The sequence below is a fragment of the Crocodylus siamensis genome, chromosome 7 (genome assembly GCF_052110815.1).
Source record: "Crocodylus siamensis isolate JL-2025a chromosome 7, ASM5211081v1, whole genome shotgun sequence".
Taxonomy (NCBI): Eukaryota; Metazoa; Chordata; order Crocodylia; family Crocodylidae; genus Crocodylus; species Crocodylus siamensis.
In genome coordinates this window covers 84,930,740-84,954,353 of record NC_143401.1, presented here as the reverse complement: position 1 = coordinate 84,954,353, position 23,614 = coordinate 84,930,740, and the positions used below count along the sequence as shown (strand labels likewise).

Below are 23,614 nucleotides of genomic sequence, written 5' to 3'. Positions count from 1 at the left end.
TACGTCACTCTAACATTATAAAGAAATGTTAAAGTTGGAATAAAATATACTGCAGTCACTACAGCACATGGTTGAAGCAGCATACAGAAGCCTTAATGTAAATGAGCACTCTTATTGTCAAGATTTAAACTGATAAAGGAAAACACTCTTACGTTCTTCACGGTCTGCTCTGAGTGGAGGTCCTCTTCTGTCCCTGTCATCAATACGCCGATCTCTAAGATCACGGCCACCTCTGTCCCACTCATCTCGGCGAGGTGAATCTCGCCAGCTGGAAGTTTCCTCAGCTGGTCCTCGCCTCCAACCAGCTTCATCCCTTTTGCGATTTAAAAAAAAAAAAAGAAAAAGAAAAGGTTTAACTCTTTACATCCTGGCTTCTGCTGCAATGGACAACGACAGTTGGAAGACAAACATTTTCAGTGCAACAGCATCCCAGACACATAAGGCACTTATCGGAGGACTTAAAGACCTCTCCATTACAATACAAGATCAACTCTTTTGGTAATAAAGGCTTCCAACGTTTACATACAGCAAACATTCTATAATTGCTTCCTACAACTGAGATTTCCTTCATAATATGATTTAATAAAAGCCAAACTGTTCTCCTTTAAGAAATCTACAAACGACCACGTTTTAAAAATGCTGGTGGTTTTAACAATACTCAGATCTTCATAAAAAAACAGAAAATCAAACCTAGGGCGTCGGAAACGATCATCCCGATCAAAGTCACGATCTCTGTCAAAATCACGGTCCCTTTCATTTTCATCACGATCTTTATCTCTATCCCATTCTCGGTCTGCTGAGGGTCTGGAGTCTCTTGGGGGTCCCCAACTGTCTTCACGAGCCTTTTCTCGTTCTCTCCACCCACCTAGACATAACAAAAGGAGTCAGAGAGTCAAGAAAACTGTTCATTTGCCTTAAAGTAGTGGTTTTCAACCTTTTTTCATTTGCAGACCCCTAAAAAAATGTCAATTAGAGGTGTGGTCCCTTTTGGAAATTTTGAATGGAGGTACAGACCCCTGTGAATTTTAAGTGTGGGTATTCATGATTGATCATGGTCATCTTTCATGGACCTCCTAGTTGGCAGACCCCCTAGGGTCCACAGACAAGACATTGAAAACCACCACCTTAAAGAAAGAGTAGCTTTCCTCTCAAGCCTTTGCCCCTGCATAACTCATTCAAGGTGAACAAGGACATATGTGCAGAATTCAAGAAGAAACCACACAGGGACAAAAAAGGTAAAGACCTTTTGTTTGTAATCCTGATTACATGCCTAAAAGGAAAAGATCCATATTCTCTATTGTAGATCAAAAAAAGGGTTGAACATAATCTGTATTTTCTACTCAAATCACACATCCAAAACTTCTCCAAGAGCTTACTGATGCATGTGCAAAAACAAGCAAAAGAATTTAGTTAGCATAGCCTTAACTAAAGTCCTCAGTGGCAACCTACAAGGAAGAAGATTTTAGACTAAATGAACGTTATTAGGAATCGCGGTTCTTTGGACTCGCTCTTACTGTTGTTAAATTTGAATTATTTCAATTAACATCTACTAAATGCTATTTGCATGTATAAGTGTACGTGTGCAGAAGGCATTTTCCCCCACTTATATGGATTGAGGACCAAAATGCGAAGAGGGAGGGGGAAAAGGATCCTCCCATATTTTAGCCAATAATCTAATGGCTCAGACACTTGCCCAGGGAGACCAAGGTTCTAGGATCCCCATGCCAAGAAGGGGTTAGAGCCTATATCTCCCACTTCCCAGCAAAGTGCCCTAACTCCAGGGCCTGGGAAGAGGGAGTTCTGGCTCTGCCTAAAATTAAGTTTCTACATTTGGTGTTTAACAGATATCAGATGAAGTGGGAGGCAGGGCTGAGGGGCAGAAGCTAGGGCCCCTTTACTTCCAAGACAATTTCTATTTCAGTGAACTAGTCAGGCTCCCTCCTGGCCCAAAATACCTTTCCCCTCTGTACCAGCTTCAACAAGACTAATGGAGGGCACTGCAGCATGACTGGTAGAAATAGGACCAAAAATCTGCTTAAACGGCAAAAACATGTTAGCTGTCCTCACTTAGACATTGTACTTGGATGCCTTCAAATATAAATAAAAAATTGGGCCTACATCATCTTATGTGCAGTTCTCACAACAAATGAATACACATTAATATTTTTTACATGTGGATTTAAAAAAAAAAAAAATCAGCAAAAAGAAAGTTTAATTTAAAAGAGAAAAGAATTCAAATTGATCAAACTGACAGTCACTTAGACCAATGTAGACCTACACCCTGTCTCCAGGATCAAATGCTTAGTATACAGCATCTTATTATAGTTAATAAATCTAGCTTTGGGAGCAGGTTTCATTACAAAGAAGTCTATCATTTAGTTACCAAATTATTCCTACCTGGTTTACCAAATGGTCTCCAAGGTCCGGGTCTTGAGTCATCGCCACGTCTGGGACCTCTGTCATCATCCCCTCCACGCCACGGACCCCTGTCATCATCACGTCTTGAGAGTCGGTCCTCATCTGAACTACGCCAGGGCCCTCTGTCTTCATCTCGTCTCAATATTCTGTCCTCATCCAGCCCACGCCTGGGACCCCGGTCCTCGTCCAGCCCACGCCTGGGACCCCGGTCCTCATCTGCAGCCCTCCAACTGCCCCTGTCCTCATCCAGGCCACGCCTGGGGCCCCTGTCCTCATCCAGGCCACGCCTGGGGCCCCTGTCCTCATCCAGGCCACGCCTGGGGCCCCTGTCCTCATCTGCAGCCCTCCAACTGCCCCTGTCCTCATCCAGGCCGCGCCTGAGGCCCCTGTCCTCATCCAGGCCGCGCCTGGGGCCCCTGTCCTCATCCAGGCCACGCCTGGGGCCCCTGTCCTCATCCAGGCCACGCCTGGGGCCCCTGTCCTCATCCAGGCCGCGCCTGGGGCCCCTGTCCTCATCCAGGCCGCGCCTGGGGCCCCTGTCCTCATCCAGGCCGCGCCTGGGGCCCCTGTCCTCATCCAGGCCGCGCCTGGGGCCCCTGTCCTCATCCAGGCCGCGCCTGGGGCCCCTGTCCTCATCTGCAGCCCGCCAGCTCCCCTTGTCCTCATCCAGGCCGCGCCTGGGGCCCCTGTCCTCATCCAGGCCGCGCCTGGGGCCCCTGTCCTCATCCAGGCCGCGCCTGGGGCCCCTGTCCTCATCTGCAGCCCGCCAGCTCCCCTTGTCCTCATCCAAGCCCCGCCTGGGGCCCCTGTCCTCATCCAAGCCCTGCCTGGGGCCCCTGTCCTCATCCAAGCCCTGCCTGGGGCCCCTGTCCTCATCCAAGCCTCGCCTGGGGCCCCTGTCCTCATCCAAGCCTCGCCTGGGGCCCCTGTCCTCATCCAAGCCTCGCCTGGGGCCCCTGTCCTCATCCAAGCCCCGCCTGGGGCCCCTGTCCTCATCCAAGCCCCGCCTGGGGCCCCTGTCCTCATCCACTTCACGCCTGGGGCCCATCTCATCAGTTGTTTCTGCAGGAGGACGCTCATTTTCATCAGCACCCCCACGTCTAATTGGATCATCTCCTCGTCGGAAGGGCCTTTCATCATCTCGTGCTTCTCCCCGACGCCAGTCCCTATTAACCACACAGAAAGAGTGAGTTTACATGGAGGAAAAAATGTATGCGTTAGAGTGAGAAGAAGGGTGTTGTACCCGAAAGCTTGCAAAGAAGTATTTTTCAAACTACTTTAGTTGGTCTAATAAAAGATAGCAGATTCACCCAAAGAACCTGTCTGCCTACATCCTTAAACCAACACAGCTACAACCAGCACACCTCTGTTCAAGTAATGGTATTTTCAGCAAACTGCTTTCAGATTGGGGCTGTAAAGGTATTTGCCAACCCAATGCCATCACTATTTTCAAGTTCAAGTAGCCTTATGACTATGGTAAGGAGGCAGAAGGCATCACCTGTCCACAGGCCTGGCCACTGGAGCAGGTCTCAAGCAGCTCCCCTGCTGGTGAACTCCAGCACTACAAAGATAAGAACAGCTCTGACTTGAATTACTGCCTACTTCCAGGCTGGTTTGTGAGAATCTAAGAGCAGGAAAGGAACTGGTATCTAAGTGTATTCCTCTTAAAGCATGGCTCCTGATACCACCACACATGGCAATCCAGAAAAGCTGCAGACTAACATCTAGTTTAGAGGTGGGCAAAATGTGCCTCAGGGGCTAGATGTGGCTGCCAGGCCATTCTATCCGGCCCGCAGAGCCCCTAAAAATTTAGAAAATTAACACGTGGCCTGTGTATTGTAATTCTATGCTCACACCAGTACTTAATATGATCAACATAGCTCCTATTTTACTTATACATGCAGGTAATAACCCACAGATTTGACAACAAATAGTTTTCCTATAATGGAAAGAAAACTGATTTTCCAAAAGCAGTTTCTTCACCAGTCAGTGGTCAGGAACAAATGATAAGTTGTCATAAAGATGCAAATAGTGTGTATATGTTTTTGGAGCCCTGGGACAAGGAGATACCTGGGTTTCAGTTTCTCATGGACTGTGATAGTTTATAAAAACAGACGGTAATCCCCAGTTGGACATCCAAACTCTCACTAAAGTCAGTGAGACTTCAGGTGCATAAAAAAATCCAGAATTATGTCCATCATCTCTGACTACTAAAATTAGATTACTAATTTCTCTGTTGGGTCAAACTAAGAAGTAGTCAAGATAATATTCAATAGCCTCATGTAAGTTTTCAAAGGCTATTTTGATATGATAGGATTTGATTCATTGTGACACCATGAAAAAGGAAAGCAAAAGTTTGAATTGTTAGATGCATAGTAGCTCCTATTATTTCTCCCTTTAAGCAGCCCCGTTGAAAATTTCAGCTACCAGTGAACATGTTCAAACATCCTAAATATTTGGACATGAAAAAATAAGCAGCTTCAAAACATCCTGCCATTAAATTCTCCCCATCACGTCTTCTCATCATTTTTGATCAAAGTGGCCTTTTCTTTCCATCTTTCTTTCGGTTTGGAGCATATATTTTCAGCCCTCCTTTCAGCCATCTTGAACTTAAATCGCTTGCAAAACGCTGAATTCTGCTCCCACAAGGGTTTTGTTGGGGTTTTCCTGACATCTTTCAATTTCCTAAAGAAAAATTCTTCAACAAAGTCTTTATCTAGTCACTATCTTCCCCACTTTTTTAGTTCTGCAGCATATCATGCAAGTGAAAACAGCTGTGAACAAACTTGATTTTTAGGAAATGAAAAATCTTTTTATCAGCTGTCAATATACTAGATGTTTGCTGGTATCAACTGGATACAATTAAAATGGTTTAACTAAGCCTTGAAATTTATGCATCTTCAGTTACCAGAAAAAGAATGCATGAGAAATCATACAACTGAGTTGTCTGTTACCTTATATATCTCATCATGTTCTGCCCCCCTCCCAAATCTATGCTTCTCACACCTTTTCTCTAATTTTAGAATCTTCACAAAGGATTTTAAAAAATCCCTGGAGGCACCTTCTAAAGGTGCAAATGCTAGATAGATCTATATTTGTGGCGAAGGCAACTTGGAAAACAGCAATGGTAAAAATGTCTACAAGCTGGGCCCAAACCACATTGTGCTCAATTTCTCTATAAATACCTTTCTGGTGGTCCTCTTCTCCACTCTGATTCTGGCTCAGCACCTCTTCTCCAGCAGCTTTCACCATCTCTGTCTCCCCAGCGAGATGACTCCTATATGTACACCAAAATAAATGAGAAGAGAAAATTAGGGTGAGAAGGGACTCAGGAGGTCATCTAGTCGAACCCCCCACTCAAAGCAGGACCAACCCCAACTAGTTCATCCCAGCCAAGTCTTAAAAACCTCCAAGGTTAGAGATTCCACAACCTCTCTGGGTAACCCTGCTAGTGAGTTTTTCCTAATATCAAACCTCAACTTCCCTGCTGCAACTTAGTAGCATCCTCTTTGGTAACTCTAAAATACAGAGTTGTGCACACAATTTCTAGACACAGCTTATTCACTTAACCCCATGCCATGGCATCAAGTATTCAAGTGTTACACTCTACAGGACAGCAGACTAATATGAAGTTGGCTGAGCTAAATAGTAGCCCTACCCGATTGTTATCTTGCTTGTTGTGAGAAAGCTTAAGAACCAACAAAAAACGGGGCCCCAATGTGCAAGGCACTGTACCCAGTGTTTTTGGATACCTAGAGGCTAACAAATTAAAACGTTTATTAGATCCAATGAGTACAGGATCAATTCTGTAGCATTAAAAACTGGCAGTTAGATTTTAATCCTAATGTACCAATACTTAAGTCAAAGACATTTTACATTACTACCATACATGGCAGCAGGCATCCAATGATATCGATCTTAGCCTGGTCAAAGTATTATTTATTAATTTCATGACATGACCTTCTAATAAACAAAACCTTACAGGACAAATGTCTCAAAGTACTCTAGATACAAAACTTTTTTTTTTTAAACAGAGAGATGACTAGGATGACCATATGTCCTGGACTGGCCCTAGCAGACACCAAAATTGCCCTAATAAGTTAGGTTGATTAATGGAATCCCATTACAAAGTGGACTGTTAATACCTGTGAAGTAAAGAACAAAAGGTGATTAAGACAGCCATTGACTCCTTAGCTTACTACCAGTGGTGTCCCGCATGCAGCCGGGGGGGGGGGGGGGGGAGGGCACCCCCGGCAGGCAATGTCCCATATTTCATTGTCCCATACGGTTGCCCTATAGATGACCTTAATTTACCTCTATGTATTCCATTACCATCTTAATGCTGAGTTTATATAGCCCTACCCCACTATTTCACACCTACTTCCTTCTGTCCAAACTGAAATCTTAGCCTATCCCCCAGATCTCACAGATGTCTTGCCTCCAGTTCAACATGGCCCCAAATGAACTCTCAAAACCCTGGATCCACAAGTTCACTCAGGCCCATAATGTCAACATAATCCTCAATTTGGACGATCATCTATTCCTCACAATCGGGCTATGTCTAAACCTTGCAGATTCTTTCTACGTAACACCTTAAGCTCTGGTCTTCTCTACCACAACACGTCTCACTGTTTCCTTACACTCTTCTCAGTCTGAGCTCTTACCCAATACCTTGATTATAGAGTTTCTGAGGCAGGGGACATCTCTCACTTTTTTGTGTCTGTCCAGACCTAGCATAGTACATGCCCATGACTAGAACTTTTAAACACTGCAACATTGTGAAGAGCCTCTAAAATATTTCTGAGTATCTAGCACCTCAATTTACACCAACATGTATTTGTACAATTATATTAGATGCAGGTGTCATCTTGAGCTTTAGTCTGTTTTTTGAGAGATGAACACTCCTCCCTCTATCAAATAAAGGCATATAATTTCTAACTATTCTTGAAAAGAGCGTTTCAGTTGTTAATGAATAGAAGTTCTGTATGAGCTGTAGAAGACAATGCAAGAGCTGTCCAACTGGCAGCCCACATCCAACCCCTGGATAGTTAACAAGTTACCATTACTTGAACTCCCTGTTCAGGCACACCTCCCTCTCTCTGTTGCTCTCCTGCTGCAGCTGCCACTGAGTCTTTTGGCTCACCCTCCTTCCTCCTACTTCTGCTCTCACCCTGGGATTATATTTTCACTTTCCTTTAAGAGCTCTTGTGCTTCACAACTTCATCTTATGTCATTATGGTTTTATTTCAGAAAGGCAATTCACAAAATACACGCTGACCAAAAGAAAATCTATATCCCTTCTACCCTTACAGTCTTCAAAAATCTTGGTGCTCTGGCATAACAGTAGTTTCCTGAGGCCTCCACTGAGTGAACTGAAAATAGCTGATCTCCAACCATTAACAAAATATTTTAATTTCTCCCCTTTGGAGATATATCTCTGCACTGCTTTCATTAACACAACTGAGCTATATTTTCCACTTCTGACAAACCTTTAGCAGAGGAAAAAGTAACCAATCTGTAAACAAACCAGAACCGTTACCTTTCTTGAAAATGGATCATCAAGACCCCTTCTCTCCTCCTCTCTGCGACGCTCTCTCTCTTCAATCTCGAGTTCTCTTTGACGTTTTTTCCTCTCCACTTCTTCTAGTTTTCTGACCCGCTCCTGGTATTCACGCTGTTCTTGCTCACGTTTCTCACGTTCAATACGTTCCTTCTCTTCACGCTCTGCAACAAGAATGTGTAAAACATTTTTCTTTCAAGGAAGTTTAAATACACAATAAAGCAAGTCCTCTCTAATTGTTTAGAACGGAAGGAAGAGAGGATTCAATCTCCTCTTCACACCCAAAAGCCAAGGTAAGCATTTTAGGGTTTATGAACAATGGCATTCCTCTTTTGTAACCAAGTAACTCTCAAGTAAAAGAAAAACATAATGGCTTATGTACAAAATGACTGCCAGAACTCAAATTTAAAACCCAAAGGCAAAGGCTCTCTAAATCCCATTTTTTCATGTTCTTTCACCACGCACCATTCATCCACATGCCTCAGCTCACCCACTCGCCCTTCACACACCTGTCTCTGTTTTTCACTGTGTGCGAACATAGAGATACTGCCAGAAGGTTGGTTGGCTGCACAGTTCAGTTCACAAAATGCAATGGCTGATAAGGAATAATGAACCTTCCTACTCAGAGAGAAACTGTCTCCAACATGATAGAATAGGGCAACCTAAAACTGACACTAAGTTTTCGCGGTGGTTCAAAGAGAGATACAATTCTATTCTGTTCATTCAATCCAAGTGTCTTAACTTTACCTTTAAGCATCTGCTCCTCTCGCAGTCTCTCCTCTTCTTCCTCTTTTTCTCTGTAATAGGTAATCCGCCTCTCCTCTTTGCGTTGTTTTTTGCGTTCCTCCAAACGAGTATGCCTTTCTTCTGCTAACCTGTCTTGGAACTGTTTCAATTTTTCCTAAAACACATGAAGAGCAGGAGTAAAACCAACAGTCCTTAACTTCTCGTAGCTTCAGAGTTGCTGAGGTTACTGACTTCATCAGATGCCAGACACACAAACATGTTGTAACTTCTTGACTTCACACTGATAATACACAATGACTGTGTCAACATGTTTTGCTAGTCATCCTTTTTTCCTATCTACTAGCCATTTTACAAGCCAGTAATTCATTTCTGCAAATTAGAAATGAAGCAACACAACTCCTACATATGACAAGAATCAGATAGTGGTTTGATTGCTGCTCATCTTGAAGGAATTACATTTACTGCCACAAAAAAAAAAAAAAAAAAAAAAAAAAAATCACATAAAGCCAGTTCTTCAGAGTACAGAGATTTTCAATATTACTCCAAGAAGTTCTGTGATTCTGAATTATAGCCTGTGTATTATTTGTGGCCCAAAAGAACTAACTAGTCACATGGTTCTGGCTCCCTCATCTCCAGCTCCATACTGCATTAAGAGCTAAAATACAGCTTTTAATGCTTACTTCTCCTGCTAAATGACTGTATCACCATGTCAGTGATGGTGCTTAGGAAGGGATATGGGTCCATCTTCCAGATAGTTTTGTGGACATCTCTCCTTCCAGCCCTACTCTTAACATAACCTGCAATGAAAGATAATGAAATGTAGACAAAGGCTTTGGGATATGATAACTCCCTTGAATTATAAAACTGTTCTGCTTTAATGTTACATTGTGGCAGCCATCTTTTTCTTTTAAAGGTTTAACACACTGAATTTGGATTATCCCCTGAAACTTCATGATGAAACTCTTCTGGACAGTCAGAAAGAGAGCCAAGCACCAATTTTGTCTATTAGTAGCATAAACTAAAACTACTTTTTCCCCCCACAGCTGCATACACTAACTCATTCATCCTTTTCACGAGGAACAGTAAGGATACAAATCAAGTCTAGTACTTCATGGAAGCATTTTTACAACAAGCACAGAGGATCTTGTTCACCTCATAAATTGATCGCCGTGCTGTCTTGAGCCTATCTACAAATAAGTCTCTATCTTCCAGCATTCTTGATAGTCTGTTCTTATGCTCAAGGGCTTTCTCACGTTCCAGCTGCAGAGTGGTGATCTGTAAAAATACAAGTAGTAAACGATGATAAAAAACTTTATTACTTTTTTTTCAATACGCATAAACCATCACTGAAGACAGCATATCATCAGATAGCTGCCTATTCTCTCCACCTCGGCTGAGGCAAAAGGGTATTGCTGTCCACCCGTAAGAAGCTGAAAACCTCCACATCATACAAGCCAACAAATACAGCTCTTATACAAATTACTAAATGATTCTGCCATTTGAAATGAAAACTCCTTACCCTTTCTTCTTCCTGCTGCTCCCACAGCTCCATATCATGAACCCTTTGTTCTTCATAGGCACTCTTTATTAGAGGAATTTCTTCTAAGCGTTTTGCTCGTTCAAAATAGTCAATCTAAATAGAGAAATATATAAATATGTATGTAATTTTAACCTATCTTATGTAAAGCAGCACCAAACCTGGTATGCTAAAAATATTTGTACTTCACAGATTTGCTTCTCCAGGGGTGCACAGAGCAGCAGGACCCACTCCCCCGCATCCCGGACCAGCCTTTCACAGCTCTGTCCCAAGCCCTGCCTGGGCAGCGCTTACCCCAGATCCACTCCCATGCTGCAGTTGCGCGCACGCACACGGCATTTATCAGCAATGTTATCAGTCACATCAGCCAAAAAAAGCCAACTGCCAATTATGTCAATTTTCCTTCCATTGGTGCTGATACGATATGCGCCGAAGTATCAGTGCACATTTGTATGTGGACAGTAAATCAATGTAAGCCTGCCTTTATCGGTTTATAATTTGCCCCAGTGAATGCACAGGGGCAAGGCAAACAGATAACTGTATTAAAACCAATATAACTGAGTACACAAGCAAATATAAACAGAGTTTACAACAGGTAATTATAACTGTATACGTTTCTGTGGAGACAAGCCATGCCTCTCACCACTCTGTACCAGTGGTTCTCAAATAGGGTGCCATAATTCCAGCCCTGTGCACTTCTTTTCAGGAGGCACATCAGACATAACCTGAGAAGCAGCTGCAGCAGAAAGAAGTACTTTATGCAGACAGGCATGTTTCTGCTGAAGCTCTTCTTGATTCAGCTCTGATGTGCCTCCTGAAAAAGGAGGCATGTAGGGCAGTTTCACCCCGAGGTGGCAGCAGCCTGGAGACAGATGCCGCTTCCATTAAGCAAAACAGTTCGATACACCTCCATTTCAAGGAGTCATTATGCAGGGTTTCACACTCCTGCCAGAGCTATTTCCAGACCTGGCTCTGCAGAAGCTGTGCTGTGCTGTGGTGTGAATATTATTATTTAATCAACTGCCTCCAATTACTTTAAAATAAATGAATTCCAATATGCATACTATAGTATTATAATATGCACAATATTTATTTTTAACATTTTTGGAGGGGTGCCTCGAGTCTAAAAAGATTGAGAACCATTGCTCTATACCTTCTTCTCCTGATTCTTCAGACGTTCTTGGAGTTCTTTCTTTTCCTTCTCCAGCTGTTCAACCTGTTTAGCCATAATGAAGTCAGGGTCCAATTCTTCAAGATCCTACAAACCAGATAAAGATAATTAACAGAACAGAAAGCAAATGCTGGTTTCCTAGCATGAATGCAGCTTCCTCTATTTACTTTAACTTTTCTGCAGTTTATCACTTAGTCTTCAAACTGGCTGATAATGGAAACATTTTAGGCTTCTGTGAGTGTCTATTGTACAACCTGTATGTTACTTTTAAAGGCATCTAATGGACACTAATCTGAATTTTAAGACAGAGCCCAGACATCACACAAAGGACCTGGATGTCTATGTCAAGTCTTTTTTGCTACGTAAACAGCTAGACAGAGGAAGTCGTCAGACTCCTCTCAAAAAATGCCCTTCATTCCTACTAGAACACAGCTTCTAGTCAAGCTCAGTGTTCAGTTTTACTCCAGAGGTTGAGCAAAATCAGATATTTAAAATCGCCCAAATGCAGTCTCATTTTTAAATGGGAAAATGATTTTCTTGCATATAGCAATGAGAGAACAAAGCAGATGGAGAACATGAAAGTTAGTTGTTCAAGCACCTAGAAAAATTTGATACGCCAAAGAATTGCTTACTTCAATATCAATATCTTTGAATGCCTTGGCTCCCAGTTCAGTCTTCTTGATCTGTTCCAACCGTTCTCTAACAGTTTTCTTTTTGATTTGTTCATGCTCCTGCAGAATACGCTCCTTTTCTCTCTCCTTTGCCTCCTGGCGCAGCCTTTCTTCCTCAGCTTTACGAACTTTTTGTAGTTCAGCTTCACGTTGCTCCAGCTCTTCTTTTTCACGCTGAATGTTTAGACTTTCAAGACGCTCCTTTCTCTCTTCTATAGTTTGACGACGAGCAAGGATACGTTGATGCTCTTTCCTTGAATTTTTTAAGTAAGCATTAACAGCCATCTGATGTTGCTCCTCCTTCTCTTGCTAAATGAAAATGAATGGATGAGTTAAGAACAAGAGACAGCAAGCATCTCTTTAAAAGGGATCAGTCATGAAAAAGTTAAAACACTGAAACCAAGACTTCAAGATTAGGCTCTAAGGTCCTTTAAAGAAAATTGTCCAAAACCCATTAGCCAAATATCATAACAAAATTACGTTATTTTAAAAACATTACAAATGTTAGACAGAAATGTTTTAAACTAAATGCTGAAGAGTATGCTCAGCGAACATAAGTTCTGGGTAACTTCACAATATGTATTTTACATAGTGAATTGGAACGTGATGTTGCCACGCATCATATTGAAACTATTTGTACAATAACACTAAACATTTCAACCAGGATCTATCAGGTGCCAGTAACAAATTAGATTATTAGTCCTTTTTTTCAATTGACTTTTTACCTACAGGAAAAATACTTGACGAGAAACTGGCAACTTTTCCTAAGATTGTTAAAAATGAAATATATTAAATACCACTATCATTATTTTAACTTTCGCTGTGCATGACTGGGTCTGCGTAGCAAGTCATAACATAAGAACTTGGAAGTTACAGATGGCATACATAATTAGATACCCATTGGAATAGCTAGGGAGACCCCTATTGACTCAACTAAGCTTTGGAACCAATCCTGAGAAAGCTATGAAAAGGTTACTATGGCAACCACTACTAGTACTTAAATATGCAAGCAGCCATCTTTAACGTTTTGCAGTTACATGCAGATGAAACAGCATAGATAAAAGGACTCTACTGAACACAAACTCTGAAGGCAGCACATTGCTAGGACAGTACGTATTAATACTTTACATTCCAAGAGCCATCCCTTCTCAAAACATTACTGCAAAGCAAAAGTACATTTGCCATTTACTTCTTTTTGACCAGTAAACACTAACTCAAAAGTAAGAATATCGGCAATATCAGGTTTTGACTCGCCACTTTTTTGTATGAAAAACTTTGGAGAACCTGGAAAGACGTGATACCACAGGTAGAAGCTGAAATTCAACTAATAGTCACCATCCCCAAGGGGAGGAGGAAGGAAGCCAATTTTTAGGCAGCAAAAGCTTTAGCTCACGGTTTCTAGGTTCTGTTGCGAGACTGCATTCCACGTCTGTCACAATGACAATTCCGAAGAGCAATCTGATACAATATGTGCAAAAATTCAGAAAAATGATTTTTTTCTTCACAAAAAAACCCCTGACAAATCTCTCCCTGGCAATCTTAATTCTGTCCCTCATGCACACACTGACAGAGTCTTTAATAATGTGACCACACAAGAACTGACTGGCTGCATTTGGGAATTGCTAGCTTCTCTCATGCTGCAAGATGGAGAGGGCATTGCTGGAAGTCAGGCTGACACCTTCCTTATGTTTTAAAATACTACACTCTTAGTTTCTTATGTTTTCAATCAATTCAAAAGTATTCAAATATCACTCATTATAACTATTAAAAACAAATGCCACAGTGCTAAGGAATGTAAGAGTAGCTGCTAAGGAACAGGAGGAAGAGACAGAGCAACACAGTACTAAAAAAGAAAAAAAGAACACAGTCAAAATTTTGACTAATCAAAACCTAGCAGAGCTTCTTTAACGTAACTACTTATAGACCGCCTAATGTGTCATAGGAAAGCTAATGCTGAGGAAGTACTCACAGCTCCAAAACAATTATATCGGGCTAACCCAGAAAATCTAGTGCAATTACAAGGGTGGAGACAGCATTCTTTCACTGTCTCAGTTGCATAAAATACATTTAGCTTTTCCCACGAATAATCACATTACAGGTTTCCTTTGCTTTATGCTGTACATGCGTTCCTAGAAAACAGTGCATAACTCAAATTTGCATACAGGGAATCCACTTTACAATGTAACAAATAGAGATATGTTGAAAGATCTCGACTGTACTGACCCCCAGACCCATTTCTACCGCTTTTACAAGACAATTTTGGTACTCACCAACAGCAGACAGTGCACACAAGCACAGGGCACTATCATAATGGAGATGGCAACAACAGAAATACATGTCAGACAACGAGTGAGGAGCACAGATCCACAATGCAGACTATATTTTGGTGCACATCACTCTACAATGCACTGTACAGCTGTACACTGTACATCACTCCCACAATGCAGCTCTCTGCGGGCTTCCACCACGCCGATTGCATGAGAGTGAATTTATCTTGCATATAACAAATTTTTGCTATAAAAAGGGTCATCACATAACAGCAAATTCACATAGGCAGAACTCTCATAAAGCGAGGGAAACCTGTACTTCTACATTAAATTTGTACATATTGAACTTGATCAGCTGATTTGTCTGAAGGGGACTGGCAGCAATAACTACATATAGTCATGTTGCTAATTAACCTCCAATAGTTTTTTTAGCACATCAGAAATAACACTGCTCATCACTATTCTGAAAGCAAGTCAATGAAATGTGCATTTGATTTGGCAAGAAACAGCTGTACAGAGGTTGTACAAGGATATCAGGTATGCATTACACTATTTTGTTCATGAATTAACAATATTTGTTGAAGTTTTCCAAGTTTAAAAATACTTACCAACAAGTGAGGGGGTTTAATAACTTCAAGAGCCTTAGCAAGAGCAGAAGACATAGCAGTGAGCTGATTTCTAATTTGCTCAGAAGGCATGCTTTGCAGCTGAGGACCAAGTGGAGCATCTTCTCGAGTAGAATAGTTCAAATCTGATCCAAAACTCAATTTTCGAGAGGTATGATCAAGGCGAACCTTTACGTAAATTAAAGAACCCCATGATTAAGAAGGTGAATAGGACATCACTGTGCACATCTACACGTGCAAATATTGCTGAATGGGTTTACTCCAGAGTAAATTACTTCAAAGTAAACCCACCTTGGGCAGGCATCTACATACGCATCCATTTGGGAGCAGAATTGCTGCTCCTGGCAGCAGTCTGTTCCTGCCCCTGCACTGGCCCCCTGCAGCAGCTAGGGGGAGCTCTAGGCTCCCTCTGGGTGCTAGCCCAGGGGCTGACAGGGAGCACTGGGCCAGGAGAGCCGTCTCCTGGAGGAGGTGCAGAATTGTTTCTCTGAGCTGCAGGTCCCAGCCAGCTCTGGGCTGGGCAGGAAACTCTCCCTGTACAGGGAGCTCCCTACCCCTGCAGCAAGAGGACATTGCCCCTGCCCAGGTTCCAGTGGCATAAATGTTTTTTATTTATGAAGTGCACTCCTCTGTTACTCTAGGTAAGCAACTATTTTTTTTTTTATTTTTTTTTTTAAATCAATTGATTGACATCACTTGCACCACTTACAATGATTACTTCTTTCCAGTCCACCAGCATCAAGCCTGTCTTATCTAAGTGGATCATCAAGCTAGCTAGCTTTCATCCAGCCCCACAGCTTGTTCAGCACAAGGAAAACTATTAATACATGCTTTTACAGGAGGGTATTTATAACACTTACTTGCAAGTCACAGTGTCTGGCTGCATCTACAATAGCACGTTCCAGCTGGAAAGCATCGACAAAGGGAACAAGGGTAGCCAGACGAGAAAAATCGATGGTTTGATAAATTTGGGCCACCTGCACAAAAAAAGAACATTTAGTCTCTTGCCCATTAAAAATGAAAATATAATATATTAAAATTGCTGCACATGTTGTAAAGCTAGCCTAATAAAAGATAGGTAGGTAACAGATCATCAAGATGAGATGAATTTACATTTTATCTAAGTTCCTTTAAGATTTTCTTCCTGGACTTTATTCAAACTTTATTCAGGAAGGTCACATGATCCTATACTATTTGTCTGAAGGAGACTGACAACAGTAGCTATATGTAGCAATGCTGTTAATTAGCCTTCAACTGTTTGTTTAGCACATCAGAAATAACACTGCTCACCACTTGCAAAGAGGGCAGGTCAATGAAATGTGCATTTGGCAAAACAAGACAAAGAAAAGAAGCCTACTAGAAACAAACAGATATGATAAGACTTCAAAGATAAAGAAATAAAAAGCCTATACAAAATACATACCATACTATGCAGCCACTATTAATAAGACATGCTAGAGTTGTGCCTAATAATTTAATCCAAAACAAAAACATATGGAGGTAGGAAGCATGTATGCTGGAAAACTCTCCCCCAATGTCATACTAAATATTCAAAGAAAAATTTTTCCTTGGACATCAAAACTTTTAGCTAAACACCAATCCAAAGCTTTCCCTAAACTATACAGCACTGTGAGCATGCTCTCTGTTTGGCCATACCTGCTGCAGGAGTCGAAGAATGGTATTGTTTTGCAGATGTGGGACATAGAGCTGCAGTTCAGGTTCCTTTTCAGCTTGATCTTTCACCCAATTCAGGACCTGCATAATACCCAGATTATTTTATCTAAGGGTCCAAAAAAACCATTCAGCTTGACAAAGTGAAACAAATGACACTCCAGAATAAGCTCAATTTTACAACTCATGAAGTAAGGTGTACCTATCAAAGATTCTGTACTAAGAGTCTTTTCAAAAGTTCACTGCTGTGTTTTATATAATAGGCACTTAATAGGTTTTGCACAAAAGTGACTGACTGACTACCTTAATCACACTGCTAACTTTTCTTGTGTTATTTGTTAGCATATCAAATATCTTTGTTCTCACAGAAACAGAGAAAAACCATTCTGTGCTCCAGGATTTGTGGAAATTAGACAAATTCTGCTTACTAAGCATGTATTGACTCTTAGGATAAGTACAGACAGTCAAAAAGCCAAATTCGTCTTTGCAAGTTAGTTCAAGCTCCACAGACTGAACTGATACGCAAATGAACAGACATTCATTTTTATTCCAGAAATGCAGCAACATGCCTGTAGTAGCTCAGGCCAGAAGCGGGGGCAGGGCGGAACAGGCTACAGCATGCTTGGCTGGAGCAGACAGCTTAAGCCAAGTCTAGCCTGCCAACCTGCAAAGGGGGTTTGCAGGGGAGGTGCAAAGCATCCTGGGATGCTGGAGAACTGTGAGTTTAATTGAATCTGAAAGGGATCTGGAAGAGAAGTTCAATAAACCAATTTAACCTAAATCAGTTAAGTCCGATACTACATCCACCCAGGTTTATTTTGAACTGGTTTTGCCCACTCTGGAAGTAGTCTTCGGGCACCAAAATTCTATTGTGTTACAGATATGAACCAGTTTCCAATCACCTATACCAGTTTATATGTAATTTCTGTCCTTAGCCATTCTGTGCCAGACACAAACAGCTGTTTCAGACTTTCCCTCTCCCCCAGAGCTGAAATTCAGAATCTCTTTATGATGGCAAGAAAGAGAGTCACCAACAGTTCAATCAACTACCTCCCCCCAAGGTCACTTTCACCACCAAAAATGTCCCATGCTGGAGCAAATTTCAGTGTTCAGATAATTAAAAAAACCATATAATTACAAGTGTTGAGGGAGCTGAGAGGTTAAAATTGCTTTTAAAGACTACTTGATGCATCATTTACAGTGATGTGCTCGTATAACAGTATGCAATAATGGACATGGCCAAGTGACATCCATAACCCTGACCAATGATAAACCAGATGACTTTTATAACAAATTAATATTTATATGAACCAACTACACAAACTAGTGATTCTCCATATGCAGCTACAGGACTTACCTTGGTTACACGGGTACACAGCTTTAGGGGGTGGAATTCTACTTCAAGCCAATTGTAAAGTTCCTTCACTTCTGGGACTACATATTGCACCACGTTGAACCTTACCTGGAACCAACAAAATCAAAAAAATATTTTCTCAAGATAAATACTTCTTTGATCAATTTGACTTTATATCCAGCAGCTTTGTAGCTAGGAAGTAAAATAAGTAACATACTTGCCTCAATATAATGTTTAATTAAAGTGTTTATGATTTATGGAACAATTTCCATTTACAAATAGAGGATCAAACGAAAAAGCTTTAACATACTACATTGCAAACTGTTGTTCCGCATCCTATGACAGCTGCTTTAGAGACAAAATATAAATTTAGTTAACCCCTTCCACCAAACACTTTTACTTACCATATCATTAATAAGACTGACACGTGTAGGTGGGGCCTGGAGGCCCAGCAATGTTGCCAGACGTCGCTGTTTTTCAACAATAATGCCGTCCATATCCAGAAGACGAGCAATATCTGTTCGCTCAGGAGTTATAGGGATTGACAGTGTGGCCAGAAGGACTCTGGTAGACATCCTGTTAATGAAGCATGATCAGAAACCATCAACAGTGAAAGAATCATTAATTACTAAGTTTCTAATAAATTCAAATTGGAGACAGAAGCACCCAATCAATGCAAGAACAAAGAAGCAAATTATTTATTCTTTCAAAACTATTCCATGTCAAAATAAAAGCAACAGCAGAAAACAAAACACCTTGGCACTTCAGTATTGGCATTCAGTACATGAGAATTTATGTAATACTCCTCTTTAAATACCAAAATGCTATACAATACCCAAATAATAGGCATGTAGCCGGAACCATTTTAGTCTAATTTTGCAAAACAATTCACCATTGGCATTGCACAATAACACTCCTCACTGACTGGAAGGCACAGGAACCAGGCATGAAGACCAGTGGGGTATTTCTGAAGTCACCACTGCTAGTCACCACTGCTAGGCACGGTAAGTTTGTGATCTAGAAATGGCTGCAGACACTTAGGGACTTACTCAGATTCGCAATCAGCAGAAACAGAATTCAGGAAGTCCCGCTGCTCTCTGAATTTATAATCTTTGTTAAACGTCCTCCTTACGCAAGTTGTTCAAGGCAGTCAGTACTTACTCCTTTAATAAAGGTTGCTTACATCTGATGCCAGCCCTCTCTCAAACACATATTCCATCTACTTCTTTTCAGACTTGATTTAATTGATTTTTGCTTAAGTGTTTAAAATAAGGAGCTAGGAATCAGATTAAGCATCTTTCCCCACCTTTGCATCTCCTCTTGTGTGAGATTCTTTCTCATTTCTCTTGACAAATGATAAAGTCGATGAAGTGTGGATGCATGGAAGAGAGCATTTCCAGATTTCCAGAAAACAGTTGAAACTTTGTGATAGTAGTTTGCCATTAACTGGGGTTTGGGTGGTTTCTTAGACAGAGAAAAGAGCCCATGAATATCCTCCACTGCCTTGAAAGCTTCCTAAAAAAAAAAAGAATGATTTTTTTTAAATAAGTTATTGCAAACAAATAAAAAAGTTATAAATTTGCATTCGCCAAATCATTAATTCCAATACATAGCTGGTAATTAAAGTTGTGCATATGCAACTCTACCACCCACACTGAACTAACTACAAATCCTATACATTTGTGTCCTAAAGGTGGGCAAAAAAATCGATTTTGGACCATTTTGATGTTTGGGAAATTTGTTGCTCCCTGACCCGGCATGAAACCCCAACAATTTTAAAATTCTTCTGACCAGTTCTACTAGCTGACTTTCACTATCTCTACACAAAACCAGGACACCCATCAGATGTGTAAACAACATCTCAAGAAAGTTTAAAGCACTCTCAGAAATTACTTAGATTCACCATACTATAAAAGGACCTATGAACCCCTAAAAAGGAAACAACTGAAGACTCACAAAATTTGGAAATGGCATTAAGACAAAGTAAAAACCCTTATATTTGGAACTGTTTTCCCTTGACAGCACTAAAGAAATAAGCCTCTTGGAGTAGTTTTACTGTCACATGTTAGCAAAGGCTCTAAACAATCACACTTCTGGGCCTTACACAGAAGTACAAAAAGGGACCTCCATCATAGATTAAGGTCCCTACTGAGTGCGTATAAAGTGATCTGTAGCTATGGAAAATGTAAATCTTTGAAGGTGAGAGGGTTACCTCTTTTGATTTTTCACCCATTTCTGCCATCAAACAGTGCTCATAAAGAAAAAATTATTACTGGTAGTAGCTTGTTTTAAGTTGCTGCTTCTATACAACATTAAGAACACTAGATATTTGATACTCAATATGGATACATACATATAGATTCAAGATAATAACATTTAAATCTATATCTCTGTATCTATATCTATCTATCTATCAAAAAGTTATCCTTAGAGTATGCACAATGGAATAAATTCATGCCAGTTTGGCACTGAAGCTTCTAAAGACTTTGGAATCATGGGTCTACATACAAGTACAAAGTCCTGATATATACCTGCCATAGTTCCATGCTAATAGCACTGTCCAGTTGTACCAGCCTCGTTTCCAGGTGCATAGACTGGCTCTCCGGATTATTGAGGTTGATTGCTGTACTTTGGTTATGATGGCGTTGGATCTGCCCTAGATGCATTCTCAGGTTATCACAGAGTTTACGGAACTCGGCCTTACGAGTGTACTGCAAGCAGAACTTAAAAGCTGTGAAAATAAATGATGTACAAGGTGAGTGGTATTGAATAAGGATTTTTAATCTACCCACTGACTCAAACTGCATTAGAACATAAAAGTCAAGTTGTTCAAACAACCTTGATTAGTAACCCAGGTCTCCAATAGCCCATGCAGAGGTGAGCTGCCAGGGATTTTGCCTGTGTAGCTCTCCAGCCAGGTGGTCTGGAATGCATTCATGCATGCCCCAGCTCCTGGGCTGTCTTCTAGCAGTAGGAATCTCACATAAATTCTTACCACTAGGTACAAACACCTGTCCACGGCCTCAGTCTCATCATAATTTATATTTCACCCTATCATTTTACCTTGTTGTGCAATATCATGGTAGAGGCGTTCCACTCTAGAATTGTTTCGAAGAAGGTCCAAACACTGTCTGTATGATTCCCATAGAAATTTAACCCAAGGTGTCAAAAGCAGGCGATCAGTACGATCTTGAGTGTCTTCCCCACTTACAGCACTTAAGAGAACACTACAATCAAGAATAAAAAAGCAATGTTAGTTCTCACAATTCCTATCTTCTCATCTCATTTCCTCTCTTACAAGAATCTACAAAAAAAGCCAAAAGAACCTGAACAGCTACCAAAAATGTGGTTATAACCTTTTCCACATTGTCCTAAAAGGTTGACCATCATGAAAACTTGAAAAAATAATTCTATGCGGGTTCAGATTCAAACCTAGATTAATTTTAGGGTACACCCTACAAAACTAAGTTAGAAGTCTGCCTAGCAGTCAGGAAGACCCAGGTTTCCTTGGTTTTTTGTCGTCCCTCACAGCACTAGGCAGAAGTAGACCCTTTGAGGTTCTCATCTACAAATTACTCCCTGCTCCCAACAAGACAGGAATAGACTGATCCTATACTACATTCAAATATCTGGTATTTGGTATTCTTTTACTGGTACATATTTCTTCCTTGACTTGCCCGCAATACTACTAGAGGGACCAGCAGCTTCAGGACTGCCTCAAGTCTTTTTAATAATTTTAATATCTACTGACATGTAGACAACATAAAAATGTATACTGTGATGTTGCTTAAGGAACAGAATAAACCAAATTCAACAATTTCCACAACAGGTCATCAGCTTTACCCATAACTCTACGCAATATGAAAAGGTACATTCCAAAAGTCTAAAAGATACACAGTGACAATTTTACTATCTGCTTACCCACCTTTAAGCATACTAAAAACAGAAATGCAAATAAGTTGTGAGAATACAAGATAAATGTATTTAATTTCAGGATTATTAAAACAATTATAAAAATGCAAAAAAATACCTGTATGTAAATCAAAATTAAGCAACTATGCTGCCTACCTGGCAAATTCCATAACCAGCATTACTGAACACAAGTGTTTATGATAAAATAGAATTTGTATAGTTGGGATAGAGTTAACCAAACTATAAAATCCAAGACATTCTTGATTGGGTAAAAACTTGTATAACTGTATCCCAACTACACAGTTCATCCAATAAAAGTTCTCACCCTAAGAAACCCTAGTGTCAGAGATAAAATGAGACAGTATGGTCAAGCAGTTTAATGTTTAGATTACTTGAATTAGATTCCCCCTTACACAGAAATGTAGGACTAGGAGGGACAGGGATCTCTTGCATCAGAGTCCAGGCCCTTGCTATCATGTAATTGTTTTCAAACACTGACTAAGCTCCACGGTATGCATATTTAGGGTTCTTGCCCCCACTACTCCTACAGCAGAGCTGTTCTAGAGCCTCTCACATGTATACAGTATAGGCAACCCCCGTTTAACACTGTTTCACTGACTGCTATTTCGCAATAATGCTTATTTTAAATTGATACCTGATTTCACTTAGCACTCAGTTTCGTTATAACGCTCATGGGTGCCATCTTGGGTCATTAAAAACAACTGTGGTCACCACCTGGGGTTGTCAAATACTTGAGGTTTCATTTAATGCTCATTTTGCTTAACGCTCGGTTTTTCAGGAACCAATTAAGAGCACTAAGCAGCAGCTGCCTATAATTATTAGGCTTGTGCAAATAGGGAAGCATTTGATTTGGATTCCAATTCAGAGGACAGCGATTCAGTTCTGAGATTCAGATCACTGTCCTGAATCATTTCAGCCAAATTGGCTGTGGAAGATTTGATGCCGATTCGGTGATTTGGATTGGCCGGGGAGAACCACAGAAGCAGCCCCCATGGCTGCCCTGCCCAGCCACATCCCCCGACTAGCCCCAGCCTCCCGGCATTTAAAATAAAAACAGAAAAAAAAAACCCTGCACTCACTGGCAGCAGAAGCAGTGATTGAGGCCTCTGGACACTTCTGGCAGAGCCACCCCCCCACCAACCCACGCAGCATGGGGCAGCAGGAATCACACCCCCGCCTGGCACCTGCGCAGCAGCTGCCCCATGACATGGGTGCAGCATGGCTGCACAGGGTGCTGCACATTGTCTGGGAGCCGGGACCACTGGGGCCGAGCGGTGCTGGGCTCCAGCTGACATGTGGAGCCACCCCAGCTCCTAGACACTGCGAAGCACCCTGCTGAGTCGCACTGCACCTGTGGCATGGGGCAGCTGCCGTGCAGGTGCCAGGCGGGCGAGGGGGGGGAATCCCTGCTGCCCCCCACTACCCCGCAGAACTCTGTCACAAGCACCCAGAGGCCCCAACCCCTGCTGCCAGAGCCGGTGAATATGGGGTATTTTGGGTTTTTGGGGTTTTTTTAAGTGCCAGGAGGCTGGGCCAGGCAGCTATGGGGGCTTCTCTCATGGCTCCTCCAGCTGTGCCTGCCTCTGCCCCAGCGCAGGCGAGCCACTCTGCTGCCACTTCCCCAGCTGGCATAGCGGGGGGGGTGTGATGCAGGCACGG

The 23,614-nt window shown here is 41.6% G+C and overlaps 1 protein-coding gene and 2 non-coding genes across 3 annotated transcripts in view; all 3 read right to left on the bottom strand.

Annotated features, from left to right (window-relative positions):
* EIF3A (eukaryotic translation initiation factor 3 subunit A) overlaps positions 1-23,614 on the bottom strand; it is a 38,108-nt gene that overhangs the window by 2,285 nt on the left and 12,209 nt on the right. The window contains exons 4-21 of the mRNA XM_090056575.1: positions 21,086-21,249; positions 20,554-20,753; positions 19,329-19,537; positions 18,427-18,598; positions 18,026-18,130; positions 16,654-16,752; positions 15,858-15,974; positions 14,980-15,165; positions 12,066-12,413; positions 11,416-11,520; positions 10,245-10,358; positions 9,878-10,000; positions 8,726-8,879; positions 7,958-8,142; positions 5,604-5,695; positions 2,398-3,584; positions 691-865; positions 153-313 (exon numbers count right to left, since the gene is read on the bottom strand). Of these exons, the coding sequence (XP_089912701.1) occupies positions 153-313; positions 691-865; positions 2,398-3,584; positions 5,604-5,695; positions 7,958-8,142; positions 8,726-8,879; positions 9,878-10,000; positions 10,245-10,358; positions 11,416-11,520; positions 12,066-12,413; positions 14,980-15,165; positions 15,858-15,974; positions 16,654-16,752; positions 18,026-18,130; positions 18,427-18,598; positions 19,329-19,537; positions 20,554-20,753; positions 21,086-21,249 (3,896 nt within the window). The remainder of the gene's footprint in view (positions 1-152; positions 314-690; positions 866-2,397; positions 3,585-5,603; positions 5,696-7,957; positions 8,143-8,725; positions 8,880-9,877; positions 10,001-10,244; positions 10,359-11,415; positions 11,521-12,065; positions 12,414-14,979; positions 15,166-15,857; positions 15,975-16,653; positions 16,753-18,025; positions 18,131-18,426; positions 18,599-19,328; positions 19,538-20,553; positions 20,754-21,085; positions 21,250-23,614) is intronic.
* LOC149860070 (small nucleolar RNA SNORA19) lies at positions 14,730-14,861 on the bottom strand. Its single transcript, XR_016443693.1, has one exon. It is a non-coding gene; the product is annotated as a small nucleolar RNA SNORA19 (small nucleolar RNA).
* Positions 16,190-16,322, bottom strand: LOC149860069 (small nucleolar RNA SNORA19). The gene has a single exon (XR_016443692.1). It is a non-coding gene; the product is annotated as a small nucleolar RNA SNORA19 (small nucleolar RNA).